The sequence below is a fragment of the Capra hircus genome, chromosome 12 (assembly GCF_001704415.2).
Source record: "Capra hircus breed San Clemente chromosome 12, ASM170441v1, whole genome shotgun sequence".
In the NCBI taxonomy this organism is placed as follows: Eukaryota; Metazoa; Chordata; class Mammalia; order Artiodactyla; family Bovidae; genus Capra; species Capra hircus.
In genome coordinates, this window is record NC_030819.1 from 54765309 (window position 1) to 54781343 (window position 16035).

Below are 16035 nucleotides of genomic sequence, written 5' to 3' on the forward strand. Positions count from 1 at the left end.
GTACATTTTAAAGGCTTCTAAAAAAACACTGCTAACTTGCTTTAAGGATGCAGGATTGGGGAGAAGTGCGTGATGCTGTATTATCAATACTTTATTAAAGAGTGTTTGCTCTGTTCTCCTCAATTTATTTGAGGTTTCATCTTGTTAGCACTGTTGAGCTTTTTTCAGCTGATGGAGATTTACAAATCCTAATCAGTCACTGATCACATTGTGTATTGGCAAGAATACTCAGAAGAACTATACAAAAAAAATCCTCACAATCCAGATAATCACAATGGTATGATCACTCATCTAGAGTTAGACATCCTGGAATGCAAAGTCAAGTGGGCCTTAGGAAGCATCACTATGAACAAAGCTAGTGGAGGTGATGGAATTCCAGATGAGCTATTTCAAATCCTAAAAGATGATGCTGTGAAAGTGCTGCACTCAATATGCTAGAAAATTTGGAAAACTCAGCAGTGGCCACAGGACTGGAAAAGGTCCGTTTTCATTCCAAATCCCAAAGAAAGGCAATGCCAAAGAATGCTCAAACTACTGCACAATTGCACTCATCTCACATGCTAGTAAAGTAATGCTCAAAATTCTCCAAGCCAGGCTTCAACAGTACGTGAACCATGAACTCCCAGATACTCAAACTGGTTTTAGAAAAGGCAGAGGAACCAGAAGTCAAATTGCCAACGTCTGCTGGATCATTGAAAACACAGGAGAGTTCCAGAAAAACATCTATTTCTGCTTTATTGACTATGCCAAAGCCTTTGACTGTGTGGATCATTACAAACTGTGGAAAATTCTTAAAGAGATGGGAATACCAGACCACCTGACCTGCCTCCTGAGAAATCCGTAGGCAGGTCAGGAAGCAACAGTTAGAACTGGACATGGAACAACAGACTGTTTCCAAATCGGGAAATGAGTACGTCAAGGCTGTATATTTTCACCCTGCTTATTTAACTTATATGCAGAGTACATCATGAGAAACGCTGGGCTGGAGGAAGAACAAGCTGGAATCAAGATTGCTGGGAGAAATATCAATAACCTCAAATATGCAGATGACACCACCCTTGTGGCAGAAAGCGAAGAAGAACTAAAAAACCTCTTGAAGAAAGTTAAAGAGGAGAATGAAAAAGTTGTCTTAAAGCTCAACATTCAGAAAACTAACATCATGGCATCTGGTCCCATCACTTCATGGCAAATAGATGGGGAAACAGTGGAAACAGTGACAGACTTTATATTTTCTTGGGCTCCAAAATCACTGCAGATGGTGACTGCAGCCATGAAATTAAAAGATGCTTACTCCTTGGAAGAAGTTATGAGCAACCTAGACAGCATATTAAAAAGCAGAGACATTACTTTGCCAACAAAGGTCCATCTAGTCAAGGCTATGGTTTTTCCAGTAGTCATGTATGGATGTGAGAGTTAGACTATAAAGAAAGGTGAGAGTCAAAGAATTGATGCTTTTGAACTGTGGTGCTGGAGAAGACTCTTGAGAGTCTCTTGGACTGCAAGAAGATCCAACAGTCCATCCTAAAGGAAATCAGTCCTGAATATTCATTGGAGGGACTGATGTTGAAGCTGAAACTCCAAACCTTTGGCCACCTGATGCAAAGAGCTGTCTCATTTGAAAAGCCCCTGATGCTGGGAAAGATTGAAGGCAGGGAAAAAAAAAAAAAAAAGATTGAAGGCAGGAGAACGGGAAGACAGAGGATGAGATGGTTGGATGGCATCACCGACTCAATGGACATGAGTTTGAGTAAACTCCGGGAGTTGGTGATGGACAGGGAGGCCTGGTGTGCTGCAGTCCACGGAGCTGCAAAGCGTCGCACATGACTGAACGGATCTAATTTCCACTGGTCTCCCAACACATTGCAGATCTGCTAAATTTGCCATGTATTTCTTCATCTAGGCAGTTGATAACGTTTTTTTCATAAAAATAGGTTAAAAACAGACTCCAAAGGAGGTCAGTAAAGACATGTTGATATGTGGTCAACTTATCAATACTTTCTGGATATTGTTCAATGAGCTCCAGAGCCAGCTTTTTCAACATTTTGACTGACTAATCAAAGAGCACTGAAGTCTCCCAACCATAGCATTGCAGCCTACTTTCCTCCATCTTGTTCACAGGGATTTAATATAGGAAACTGTCAAACATGGTATTGAGGGGTGACTTGCTCTACCTTTGGCATTTCTCTCATGGCCCCAGTAACTCTTGAGGACGAAGGATATATCCTATACACCTCTGTGTATCAGCGCCTAGCACAGAACCTGCGTGGTACATTGTATACAGTAGATTCTCAACAAAGGCTTATCTGAAAGATATGCTTTATGTGGTATGAATCTAATGAATCTGTTTTCTCTCCATTGATACTTCTCTTAGCCATCCACAGATAATCATTTAGAAATGGTCAAATATGTAGTGGAAAGAGCACATATTTTGTAATTAGAAGGCATGAACACAAGTCCTGGCTTTGCAATTTACTGTTTGTGGCTGTTGTTTAGCTGCTAAGTTGTGTTCAACTCTTTGTGACTCCATAGACTGTAGCCTGCTAGGCTCCTCTGTCCAAAGGATTCTCCAGGCAAAAATACTGGAGTGGGTTGCCACTTTCTTCTCTAGGGGATCTTCCAAGCCAGGGATTGAACCCCTATCTCCGGTATTGGCAGGCGGGTTCTCTCCCACTGAGCCACCAGGGAAGCACCTTTGTTCATCAATAGAATGGTGGTAACTCATCTTCTTTGGGCTTCCCTGGTGGCTCAGATGGTAGTGTCTGCCCACAATGCGGGAGACCTGGGTTCAATTCCTGGGTAGGGAAGATCCCCTGGAGAAGGAAATGGCAACCCACTCCAGTATTCCTGCCTGGAAAATCCCATGGGCAGAGAAGCCTGGTGGGCTACAGTCCACGGGGTCACAAAGAGTTGGACACGACAGAGCGACTTCACTTTCATCTTCTTTACTTTCATCATATAGTTCTTATGAGTCAATTTTTTTTCTAAAGGGAAATTTGATTATGCCATTACTTGACTTTTTAAAACCCTGTAAGACTCTGATGCTGGGAGGGATTGGGGGCAGGAGGAGAAGGGGACGACAGGGGATGAGATGGCTGGAAGGCATCACTGACACGATGGACATGAGTTTTGAGTGAACTCCCGGAGTTGGTGATGGACAGGGAGGCCCGCCGTGCTGCAATTCATGGGGTCGCAAAGAGTCGGATATCACTGACCAACTGAACTGAACTGAGTAACTTTCTATTGTCCTCAAGAAAAATGTCCAGTCCTTCCCTGTGCCTTCGAAGGATTCTATGATCCCGCCCCAACTCAATTCTCCACTATCACCATTCTAACAACCTAAGCTCTTTTTCACCTCAGGGCCTTTATCTCAAGCTGTTCCCTTTGCCTGCAAAGCTCCTTCCTGCACTCTTACACACGGGCTACTAGTAGCAGTAATACTACTGTACCAAGAGAAATAGCTACAATCTACTCAATCCTTACTAAGCACTGGATACTTTATATACACTATTAGTTTATCCATTATCAAGTGACCAACTAACCATTCTTAGCTGGTTTATAGATAAGGCACAGAGAAGTGAAGCAACTTACCTCAAGTAACACAGCTGTTAAGTGTAGGCAGTGGATTACAAACTCAGATATGTCCCAATTCAAAGCATATGTTCTCCTTTCCTGCTAATAAGGTATCAGCTTTTCTCCAGAAAGCCCACACTCTAATAGCTAATGTGATAAGGTTAGTACTTAACACACAGGTTTGTAATCGCCTGTGTACCATGTGTCTCTCTAACCAGGGGATAAACAAACCATCTCAAACTCAGAAAAGAATGCCTCTTGTTTACTTTTGCTTCCCCAGCTCTGAGCTCAGTTCCTGGTACACGTAACAGGCATTAATAAACATTTGTTGAAAGACATACATGTGAAAATGTTTTTAAGCATGTGTTAAAACATTTCTAGTTTAGCTAAGGAATATCACCAGGTTTACCCGTTTGTGGGTTATGGAATCCACTCCCCAACCCCTGCTCCTTCTGCACTGTGGTACACTGCCTTCTCTTCCTTCTTCTGTTTGCCACAAATACCGCCAACAAACGTCTCCCCTCCCTTCCAACTGTCTTTTGAGAAAATCGACTGCAGAGGAGAAAAACTAAACTACTACTTTCCCTTCATAGCAACTCTTTAAAAACTCTTGCAAACATTTTTTTTTTTTAATACAGCGGAGCATAACATTAGCAATGGGTGCGCGAAAAACCCTATCCTTTGAAAATGAATTTCGAATCAAGACTAGACTGGAGGAAAGAACCCCGGGCGTAGGTAGAACTGAAACGTTCAGGGGCTGCCTCTGCTGTGCTGTCCCCAGGTGGCATCTTTTTTTTTTTTTCATAATATTTTACTGTAGGCTTTCAGTAATATAAATAGAGAAAACAGGTGCTGTACTCAGCTGGGGGTTTGCCTAAGTCAACCTCCTTTGCTTCCTTTTTTTTTTTTTTTTTTTTTTGATAAAAGGCCCAGGAGTTTTAGGCAATCATTTCTGTAGCTCTCCTCACCCTCAGCTGGAAGGGAAAAAAAAAAAAGAGGAGGGTGGAGGAAAAGTGAAGGCGCGGAAGTGCGACGAACGGACGGAGCTCCTCTCCCAGCAGAGCCAGGGTTTGGGCTCCGGCCTCAGGTGCGCCCCCCGCCCCCCACCTAAGAAATGACCATCACATTCCGTAAATTTCGTCGTTTCAATTAAGAAATGACGCTCTGGCTTTACAAGTAAGAGGACAAACGAAAGCGGGAAGGCCTATCGCCTCGTGAGAACGCTCCCCCAGCCCGCTCCGACGCCCACCGCCCACCGCCCGCCCGTCCAACCGACGCCCGGCCAGGATTCCCCCTCCCCCGTTGGCGCTCCCGCTACCCACAAGCCCCCGCGGGCCGGCGCGCAGGCGCAGCGGCGACGGCCGTCTCAGGAAGAGGAAAAGGGAATAAACAACTCGGAGGAACCAGAGCGCGAGAGAGCGAGTGGAGGCAGAATTTAAAAATAAACCGGCCCCTCCGTCCTCCCAGCCCGTTCGCTGCCGCCGCCGCTCCCCTCCCCACCCCCTACTCCCCGAGCCCGCGCCCTCGAAGTCCCTGTCAGAGGGCCCGCGCGCCCACCCCGTCGTCCCGCGCGCGGCCCCTTTAAGAAAAGAGAAGGCGAGAGTGAGTGAGAGAGACTCCCGGCTCTCCCCCTCCCCGCCCCTCCCTCCTGCCCCCTCCTCCCTCCCCTCTCCCCTCCCCTCCCCCCCTCCCCGGGCGGCTCCGGCTCCCGCAGCGGGACAGACCCGCCCGCCCGGGCTTTTCTCCGGCCCCCCGGCAGCGCCGTCCCTCCCTCCCCAGTCTATGGTGGCGGCGGCGGAAGACGAGGCTGCGGCGTTGCCATGAACAGTGGCGGCGGCCTCCCGCCCCCCTCGGCCGCCGCCTCCTCCGCGTCCTCCTCGCTGGCGGCGGCCGCGGCGGTAGTGGCGGTGGCCCCGCCGGGGGTCGGGGGCGTCCCCGGCGGGGCGGCGGCGGCGGCAGCGGCGGGGGTGAAGCTGAAGTACTGCCGCTACTACGCCAAGGATAAGACGTGCTTCTACGGGGAGGAGTGTCAGTTCCTGCATGAGGACCCAGCCGCTGGGGCCGCGCCGGGCCTCGGCCTCCATAGCAACAGCGTCCCCCTGGCTCTGGCGGGCGCGCCCGGGGCCGGCTTCCCGCCCGGAGCGGTCCCGGCCGGAGGAGCCGGGCCGCCCGCGGGGCCCAAGAAGCCGGACCTGGGGGGCCCCGGGCCCGGAGCCGGCGGAGGCGGAGGTGGCAACAGTGGGGTCCTCGACGGGCCGCGGCTGGCAAGTGAGTGTGGCCCGGGGGCGGGGGGCTTGGGGGCAGGGGGCGCCGGAGCCTGGCCCGCGGGGTCCCCCCTCTCCCCTCAGCTTTCGTCTCCCTCAGCGCTCCGAGAGGCCTACGCCCGGGGCCTGGGGCCTCCTTCCGTCTTCCTGCCTCCCCTCCCCACAGCTCTTGGCCCGCTCGGGCGGCGAGGGCCGGCCGGCTCCCCGGGAACGCTGGGCGGTGGACTTTTGGGGGGGCGGGGGTGTGGGTGGGGGCGGGAAGGACGGGGGATGGGCCGCGGCGTGCGGGAGATGGGGGTGTCGCTTCCGGGGGGTGTGGAAAGGGGCCGGGTTTGCCGGCACCTGTGAGTGTGCGCGCGCGCGCCCCGGGCCGAGCGGAGGGGTCCCCTGGTGGGTGTGTGCCGGTCGGGGCGGCCTCCGCGGCTTCCAGGAGTGGGTTGGAAGAGCGGAAAAAGTTTTTTTTTTTTTTTTTTCCTTGTGTGTGTGTGTGTGTGTGTGTGTGTGCAAGGCTTCTGGGAGAGAGGTTTTCCAGGCAGGAAATGCTTTCTAAGGAATCGGGAGCGAACCGACAAGCAGCCGTCTCTCGCGTGCTTGGTCTGAGTCGGGATTTCACCCAAACTTGCATTTCCGCAGTTTTCTTGAAAGCTGGCGGGAGTCTGCAGGGTGTCCGGAGGTGTATTGCTTGTCTTCTACTACTTTGTATCCAGAGAACCCTCAGCTCGGAGCCTCGGAAACGTGCCACGCCATGAGCCGCGCACATTTGTGTGCGACTGAGCCCTCGAATTCGGCTCTCATAGGGCAGCGGGCCTTTTTTCACTTGTCTGCTGTTAACCTTGTAACTAGTTCGTCGTTACTGAGTGGAGTTTGCAGTTCTAATAATAAGCCTAAAAGTGTAATCTGGTTTACAAAAGGTTGCCCTTGAAAAGTAGAGGTGTGTCGAATTTTTCCTTGTTTCTGAGTGTATTGAGCATTTCTAAACCAAGTGGGAAAATCCTACTTGGGAATTTTAAAAAGTTACAAGATTTGAAACTCATTCGATAGGCTGCTTAACTTGGATGTCAGAACTTTTTTTTTAAACTGTAAATGGTCTTAAGTATTTGGCTTGATGCTTTAGCAGTTATTTGCTCTGTGAGGGTTATTAAGTGCCTTCTGAGATGGGTGTATGTGTTAGTGTGTGTTTTAAAGATTGTTTCTTTTGCTCTGACGGGTCTGACTTCAGCGCAGATGTATTTGGTGAGGGTGATAATGCTAAGAATAATTTGTAACTTAAAATGTTTTGTCAGAATGGTTACTTTATTGGTGAAATTTTATCACGTTGGAGCAGCAACTTAGCATTTTCTAGGTAAGTTTGCTGGATGTATTGAGTTGTGGCTCGGATTAATTCGTTATGTTTGATTAGTAAGCAGAGAAACGGAACAGTGGTTTTGTTACCTACAGAAAGAGGCATGTTAAAAAAAAAGGTATTCAATTTAATATGTGGTATTTCTAGGATTTTCTAATACACAGATGTGGTAGATTTGGGACATTAAAGTTAGGACAGGCTGTAAACAGGTGAGGTTGGAGATGGAGGAGAAATACTAGCAATGACTCAAAGGTGGGGACCATTTCATATCTCAGGAACCAAACGTCTTTGGGAGATAGGTTCTTGAGAGGACAGGCAGGTAGTGCTATGAAGGCATTTTGAAGTCAACGTTTAGTCATTTAACAGTTACTTGATTAAGTAGCTGCAATATGTAGTTGGATTCTGTGGGACTTGCTTTAACTCAACTGGGTGAAGCCCAAGGCTCCTCTTGTCTGCTGTAGGCTTCTTCGGGTGGTCTAGATTGTGACTCCTTTGGGTGAGATAAAATTGTCTATCAGTGAGTGGCCAGTTAAGTTAGGTTGTTCAGGAATCAGGGAACAGGATTGTGTTGGTGATTTAATGCTTGCGTTGAATTTTTTACACTTTATTATTTAATTTTTGATCTAGTTTCTACATTTGGCTGTATTATACTCTATTTTATGAGATACTTGATTTGGTAAATGTATGAGGCAATTAAAAGGGAGGACACATTCTGAGAGGTGTTGTTATTAGGAGAAATTTAAATTTTGTTAGTTGTTGACTTGATCAGGTAGAGTCACTGACACAGTTTTATATTGCTTTTACTTTGTTTTCTTTGCTCTTCTTTAGGTAGGTGTAAGAATGTGGACTATTTCTTGAGCTGGGATGTCAGACATATCTGCTCTGATAAGCCGGGTCCACCTGTAGAAATACTTTGTTTGGGCTCCTTGGGTATCTTGGAGCTGTGTGTGTGTGTTTTAAAGTTTTTGTTGAAGTGTACACACATACGGAACAATATATAGACCATAAAATTTGGAATTTTCACAAGATGAAAACAGCTCATAACAGTACTCAGATCAGGAAATAGAACTCAGTCAGAACCTGCAGAAGTTCTGCTCTTCCTACCCTTTGCCAGTCACTCTTTTCCCAGAGCTAACCACTGACTTCATGAACTACACTGTCGATTCATTTTTCACTTTTTCATTCTTTTTTTTTTGAGCTCTATAAGAACATTGTGGGCCTCTTTTCTTTAAGCATATTTGTAAGATCAGTTATGTGGGAGCAACCTCTTAGTCTCATTCTTGCCTGGTGTTACACATTAAATGAATGTGCCTCATTTTATATCCTCATTTTGCTGTTAGTGGGTGATGGTACGTTTCCAACTTTTGTTTATTAGGAAGAGCACTGTTTTGAACATTCTTGAATATGTTTTTTGGTTCAAGTCTATGAATTTATGTTAGGAGTGGAATTTCAGACTTAAAATAGGACATGCGTATGTTCAGCTCTAAGTAGATGACTTCAGATAGTTTTCTGAAGAGATTGTATCACATTTACATTACGTCTAGCAGGCTATGAGAGTTCAGGTTGTTTCAAGTTGCTTCACGTTCTCCCCAGCACTTGATATTAGCCATCTTATAATTTTAGCCATTTTGGTGCCTAAAATTTATGATATAATTTGATGTTTTTAATTTGCATGTGTTGGATTGTAACTGAATTAGTTGACAACATTTAAATAATCAGGTTTAACAGTAAACTACAAATTTCTGACTTTCTTTGAAGGGCAACCCTTTTCTATATTAGAATTAGGTGTGTTGGCTGGGCAAGACTCCATTTTTGCCTTATTACTGACTAGGTTAACTTATATGCCTGGCTCCTCTTGGCCTTTGAGTTTTTGACTCTTGCTTTAAGTACTTGAATTGTTTTGGTAGTGTTTCAGATTGTGTGAAAACTTGAGAGGTAAATGCAAGAGGAAATTTTATCCTTACTTTGCAAGCTTTGGAAAACTGAAGCAGAAAGGCTTTTTTTTAGTACGCTTGGTTGCAGTGGTGTTTCAGTCTTGTAAAGGAACTGTACCTTCATTTGTTGCCTAGTTTTTATCTGTACAGAAGTATTACACTTCCAGCTCTTTGGTTGACCTGGCAGTGTGTTAGTGAATATATTCTGGCATTCAGGATTGTTGGGAAAATAAGTTTATTTATTACTCTTTTTTAAAGTGTTAGACATTTCGTATTTCTTTTGGAATTCGAATCTTCTAAAGGTTCAGTGTGGTTTGATTTGGTGGTTTAATTGAGTTGCTGATTCTTGACCTTTTAATGATGTGATTCTAATATTCTCAGCCAGCTAGACTTTTCGTCGTCAAGATACTCAATTTTTAGCAGCTCAGTATTTGTATTTTATATATGTTACTTTATTTGAAACCCAATAGATTTATTTTCATTTCTGCTAATTTAATTAGTAGTGAAGGCTCTGGCATAAGGCACATCTAAGATGGACCTGGCTCTCCTGTCTACTTTGTGATCTTGAGTTTTTAACTTTTAAGCCTCTTTTTTTCTTATTTTAAAACGTGGAGGTAATAGTAATACCTAATTCAGAGTTGTGACAGGCTTGAATATAACCCTGTCAGAGCATTATCTGGCACATAGTGAGGGGTCAGGGTTAGTTGCTGCTGTTAGTTGAGTATTAGTAATAAGTCTACAGTTAGCTTGTACATTTTTTCACCTCCCAGTTTTTGAGAGTATATTTTCAAGACCAGTAAAATAGCTGCAGATGATTGAACCGTGGCTGTCTGTCCAAATGGCAGAAAGTAGGGGATAACTTGAAGTTCATATGCAAACTTTGGAGTGTATGGCAAGACTGTTTTTGTTTAAGTCAGAATTATACTTTTCACCCCACAAACCTGAATCAGCTCACAGAGAAGTGAGTACTGGGAATTTGCCATTAGGAGAGCTCGTATAGGTTAACACATTTTTATTCGACAATACACAAAGTAGATAACAAAAGACTTTATAATACCATTGATTTCACTCCTTTAATATGGTGCTTGCAAAGTGGCAAGTTTTGATCAGGGTGATAGGAATACAACGTTGAATGAAACAGAAGTCTGTCCTGTGGAGGTTACATTCTAGTGGGGAATACAGGTATGTGTATAAGATAAAATTAGATCTTGAGAAGTTTTATGAGGAAAGCTTAGAACTTTATGAAGAGTACTCAGAGAGGGTTGTACTAATGTCTCAGTAAGATTCAGTTAGTGAGTAAACACTTCTTTCCATGAAACTGCATTTGAAATGACTCTAAGAAGCTAAATGATGGCCAAAACATCTATTTTTGTCCTTTTATAGGATTTTTCTCTTTTTAAATTAACTTTCTATTTTGAGATAATTGTAGAGTCGCGTGCAGTTGTAAGAAATAATGCAGAAAGAGCCTGCTGTCCCATCCCCATCTCCCCAGGGGCAGCACTTTGTAGAACCTCAGTGCAGTGTCACAACCACACTGATTGGCACAATCCACTTAACCTTTTCAGGATTTTCTGAGTCTTATTTGTGCGTGTGTGTACACGTGTATAACTGAGTTCTGTGGAGTTTTATTGTGTGTGTGTTTTCACACCTGCCAGCACAGTCAGGACATGGAGCAGCTCTGTCACCCTCAAGAGGCCTTTTTGTCACCTTCCTTCAAATCCCTGGCAACCACTAATTTGCCCTCCATTTCTATAATTTTGTCATTTCAGGAATGTTCTATAGGGAATTCCCTGTTTGCCCAGTGGTTAGGATTCCATGCTTCCACTGCCATATCTTTTTTGTTGTTGTTGTTCTCTCTTCTGTAGGCATATCTGCTTTTGTGTGCAAAGGTATGAATGTATATGGTACCTAGAAATATTTTAGAAATTTACTTATTTTAGGGTTGAATTTATTTAGTTTTTAATAAACTTTTTTGGTAAAAATTTTCACTGGAACAGCAGTGTATAAAGTTAAACTGATCTCATTGCCCAGGGTTAATCATTATTATTAGTTTTGTGTGTAACCTTAACTACTCCTAAGGGCCCTATCTCCACATAAACTCACATTGAGGGTTAAGGTTTCAGTATGAGAATTTAGGGGGAGACAGTTAAGTACATAGCATGGGCATACATATACACACTCAAGTTTTGTAGCAGTATTTCCCAGTATTACTTTTGTTTTTCCATATTAACTTTATGTTCTGTTTTTATAAAGTAGTTTATGAGCTGAAGTTATACAAAGGAATGTGATAAAATTCTTGTTTTATGCACTGTTGTCATTTGCGATCAGTGTTTGCTCAATTGCTCAGTCGTGTCTGACTCTTCATGAGCCATGGACTGTAGCCTGCCAGGGTCGTCTATCCCTGGGACTTTCCAGGCAAGAATACTGGAGTGGATTGCCATTTCCTCCTCCAGGGGATCTTCCTGACCCAGGGATCAAATGCATGTCTCCTGCATTGTCAGGTGGATTCTGTACCATTGAGCCACATGGGAAGCTTGTTGTCATATAGTTGTCAACAAATTCATACATACAGTATTTGCTCCTCCTTTCATTGTATAGGAATTACTGTTGGACTGGGGGTCCTGAGAATTAGTTTTTTTTGTTTTTTTTTAGTACTCTGTCTTAAGTAACTTTGAACTTAGGCTAGTAATTTAGTCCATGTGGAAATATATTTCTTTGTAGAATATGAGAATGGGGTATGGAGTACATGAAGTTTAAAATTCCTTCAGGTATAAAATGTTTGTGTTTTTCTAAATGTTTATTTTCTAGGAAACATTATTTTATGATCAATTTTTAGAATTCATCCTCTTTCCTTTCCAATAGCTTTAAAAAATCTTTGACCTCTCAGCAGCTTCAGCATAGGGAAGGACATGTTCTTTTATCTTGGCTGAGTTAATTGGCCTGTGGATAATGGCGCTCTTCTGGTAAAACTTCTTCCTTTTTTGATGTCCTTTGGTATCTTTTTCTTTGAAAAATAAAAGATATTGTACCCGTTTTTCTAAACTAGCTTTTAATTGTATTTTTAACATTAAAAATTGCAGCTTTTAAAATCTAGGAACAATATCTTGCTTTGGAAATTAAAAATGTTCTGCATAAATGGGGAAGCCTGGTGGGCTTCAGCCCGTGGGGTCATGAAGAGTCACAGGCGCACACACAGGTTAAAAGTTTAAATAGCGCAAGAGGATACACAGTGGAAAATAGTCTCCCTTCTTCCTTAGTTCCCTGATCCCTCTCCAAAAGACAGTCACTCTTTTCAGTTTATTATGTATCTTTTCAGAGGTGTTCTTTGTAGATCACTCATATTTGTATTTCCCTATCTCTAGTACATCCTGCTCACACATGGAAGCCTAGTGCACTTTGAATTTTTTCACCAAACTGTTTATCTTCCTGTTTGTTTCACGTCTACACATAGAAATATACCTTACTCTTCATAGTGACTGTGTAATAATTCTCTTGTGAGATTGTACTGTTCTTTTCAGCAGCTATTTAGATTGTTTATGGTCTTTTACAAGCGGTGATACTAAGCTGTTACATCTTAATGTACTATGTATACCTATACATAAATTAACACAAATATATGCATATTTAAGGAACATACAGAGTCTTCAGTAAGCTGGTTCAAACTTGTTACATTAAAAAAAATAAGTAGGATCTCACTTCCATGTGGAATCTTAAAAAAACAACAATAATAAAAGAACCCAAACGCATAGATAGCAGTGAAGAAGAGATTGGTGGTTGCCGGAGGCAGGGGTCCAGGGGGGTAGGGGAAGGTAATCAGGAGAGACAAACTTCCAGGTCTTTTATTCTCACAAAACCCTGAAAAGTAGATACTAACCATTTCTGTTTTACAGAGGAGGAAACTAAGACTTAGATTAAATAAACTTTCAAGGATGAGTAATTGGCAGCTGGCTGCAACAGACCTCTGGGCAGCTGCGTTTGCTTAGTCTGTGCTCATTCCGCGGTGCGGTGGGGCAAAGGATGGTGTGACTGCTGAGTGGCCGGAGGAGCCCCTGTTTACTGGGCCTGCATCCACTGTGCTGTCCTCTAGTGTCTCTGAGTCGCACGGCCCCATCAGAAAAATGGAAGCAGTGATGCCATTTGCATGGGGTATTTTATAGAAGTTGGATGTGAAAATCTGTTGTCTTGTTTATCAACTTTTTAAGAATACCTACTTTTAAGAAGGGCTTACTTGTATATGAGTGTTTATGTAAATGTGCTAATAGAGTAGCGAATGCCAGAAAAATATCAGGAATAGTTCCTAATCTCAGTTTATGGAATAATTAAATGTTTTAGTGGTTGAAGACAGCAATGAAGGATCAAAGGATTTATTTTTGGTCACATGAGTAATATAAACAGTATCTTAAAAGGTAGAGTTTTAAAAAAAAAACAGTTGGAATAATACGGGAATGCATTCTAGAGATGAGGAAGGAGGAAAATAACATTTATGATTACCTTTGAGGTAGGGTACTAGGCACGCTGCTTCACTTGAGGGCCTTTCATAGCCCTGTGTGTGAAATGTGATTGCTTTTCTTTGAGATGAAGAAATGAATTTTATTGGTTTTGCTTAAGGTCATTCAGCTAGTGAGCGGTAAAACTTGGATTAGAACACAGTGACTAACTTCAAGTATTTTGTTTTTTTCCATTGTACCTGGGTCTTGAGGATTCTAGGGCTTGGGCTATGTGTGTGCTGGAATTGATGGTACTCCTTGTTGCGGACTGTGCGTGCCAAGTCACTTCAGTCGTCTCTGACTCTTTGCTGTCCTGTGGGCTGTAACCCACCAGGCCCCTCTGTCCATGGGATTTCCCAGGCAAGAATACTGGAGTGGGTTGCCTTGCCCTCCTCCAGGGGATCTTCCCAACCCAGGGGTTGAACCCACGTCTCTTAGATCTCCTGCATTGCAAGTGGATTCTTTACCACTAGTGCCACATGGGAAGCCCAGTTGTGAACTGTCAGTTCAGTTCAGTCGCTCAGTCGTGTCCGACTCTTCGTGACCCCACGAATTGCAGCACTCCAGGCCTCCCTGTCCATCACCAACTCCCCGAGTTTACTCAGACTGATGTCCATCAAGTCAGTGATGCCATCCAGCCATCTCATCCTCTGTTGTCCCCTTTTCCTCCTACCCCCGATCCCTCCCAGCATCAGTCTTTTCCAATGAGTCAACCCTTTGCATGAGGTGGCCGAAGTATTGGAGTTTCAGCTTTAGCATCACTCTTTCCAAAGAACACCCAGGACTGATCTCCTTTAGAATGGACTGGTTGGAGCTCCTTGCAGTCCAAAAGACTCTCAAGAGTCTTCAACACCACAGTTCAAAAGCATCAATTCTTCGGTGCTCAGCTTTCTTCACAGTCCAACTCTCACATCCATACGTGACCACTGGAAAAACCATAGCCTTGACTAGACGGACCTTTGTTGGCAAAGTAATGTCTCTGCTTTTGAGTATGCTATCTAGGTTGGTCATAACTATAGACCTTCAAAATATAATGGTTTGACTGGAGGAGAGAGTTCAGTAGTGTTAAAATTATTGTAAGACCTTTTCATAGTAGAATGTGTACTTTTACATTATAATCTTTGATATTTTGGAAATATCTGTTTTTTCCCTGATGGATACACAGTTGTCTTAAATCCATTTATTGAATAATCCCAGTTTTCTCCATGGGTTTTAAAAAGGAGGTTTATCAAAATATAATTTACCTACTGTAAATTCACCCATTGTAAATGTACAGTTCATTTTTTCTTAGTAAATTTATAGAGTTGCAGCCATCAGGAATTTTACAAGAACTTTTAAGATACTTTTCATTTTTTTAAAGATACTTTTCATTTTTTTCTGTAACGTTTCATTAAAGTTTGCCAGGTAGATGATATGAGTCTCATTTTACAAGTCATGGTATAATCTCCACTTTATAAGCATTTTGCCCGAAACATTGTGGCCAGTAAGTGGCAGAACTGAAATTCAGACCCAGAACTTTTAGGAAATACTATAATGATAGGTTGAGAACGGAATGTTGAGGGCTTTTTAATGTCGACTAAGAAGTTTGGATTTCATCCCTTGGGATAAGGAATGCCAGCACCTGTCTGTGATGTCCTTGTTGGCAGAGGAGAACCACTCAGTATTTTCAGCTGGACTCTTTTTTTGTCTTTAAAACTTGTTCTATGGAAGGCCAGCCTTGTTCTATGGGCTCCAAGATCACTGCAGATGGTGACTGCAACCGTGAAATTCAAAGACACTTGCTCCTTGGAAGGAAAGTTATGACCAACCTAGACAGCATATTAAAAAGCAGAGACATTACTTTTTCAACAAAGGTCCATCTAGCAAAGGCTGTGGTTTTTCCAATAGTCATGTATGGAAATGTAATTTGGACTGTTAAGAAAGCTGAGCACCAAGGAATTGATGCTTTTGAACTGTGTTGTTGGAGAAGACTCTTGAGAGTCTTTTGGACTGCAAGGAGATCTGACCAGTCCATCCTAAAGGAAATCAGTCCTGAATAGTCACTGGAAGGACTGATGTTGAAGCTGAAACTCCAATACTTTGGGCACCTGATGAGAAGAGCTGACTTACTTGAAAAGACCCTGATGCTGGGAAAGATTGAGGGCGGGAGAAGGAGACGACAGAGGATGAGATGGTTGGATGGCATCACCAACTCAACGGACATGCATTTGAGTAAACTCCGGAAGTTGGCGATTGACAGGGAGGCCTGATGTGCTGCAGTCCATGGGGTCGCAAAGAGTCAGACATGACTGAGCGACTGAACTGACTGGCTGACTGATGTTAGTCATAGCTTTTCTTCCAAGGACCAAGTGTCTTAATTTTATGGCTGCAGTCACCATTTGCAGTGATTTTGGAGCCCCCTAAAATAGTATCTCACTGTTTCCATTGTTTCCCCATCT

The 16035-nt window shown here is 43.5% G+C and overlaps 1 protein-coding gene across 6 annotated transcripts in view; it reads left to right on the forward strand.

Moving 5' to 3' along the window:
• Positions 5264-16035, forward strand: part of PAN3 (PAN3 poly(A) specific ribonuclease subunit) — a 122245-nt gene continuing 111473 nt past the window's right edge. For 4 of the 6 annotated variants that reach the window (XR_001918940.1, XM_018056594.1, XM_018056597.1 and 1 more), the window contains exon 1: positions 5272-5838. Coding sequence is in view for 5 of the 6 variants with exons in the window: in XM_018056594.1 (XP_017912083.1) it covers positions 5391-5838 (448 nt within the window). In the remaining variant the exon portion in view is untranslated. Of the gene's footprint in view, positions 5839-16035 lie in introns of all 6 variants that reach the window. The other 2 variants (XM_018056596.1, XM_018056598.1) reach the window with 2 other exon arrangements.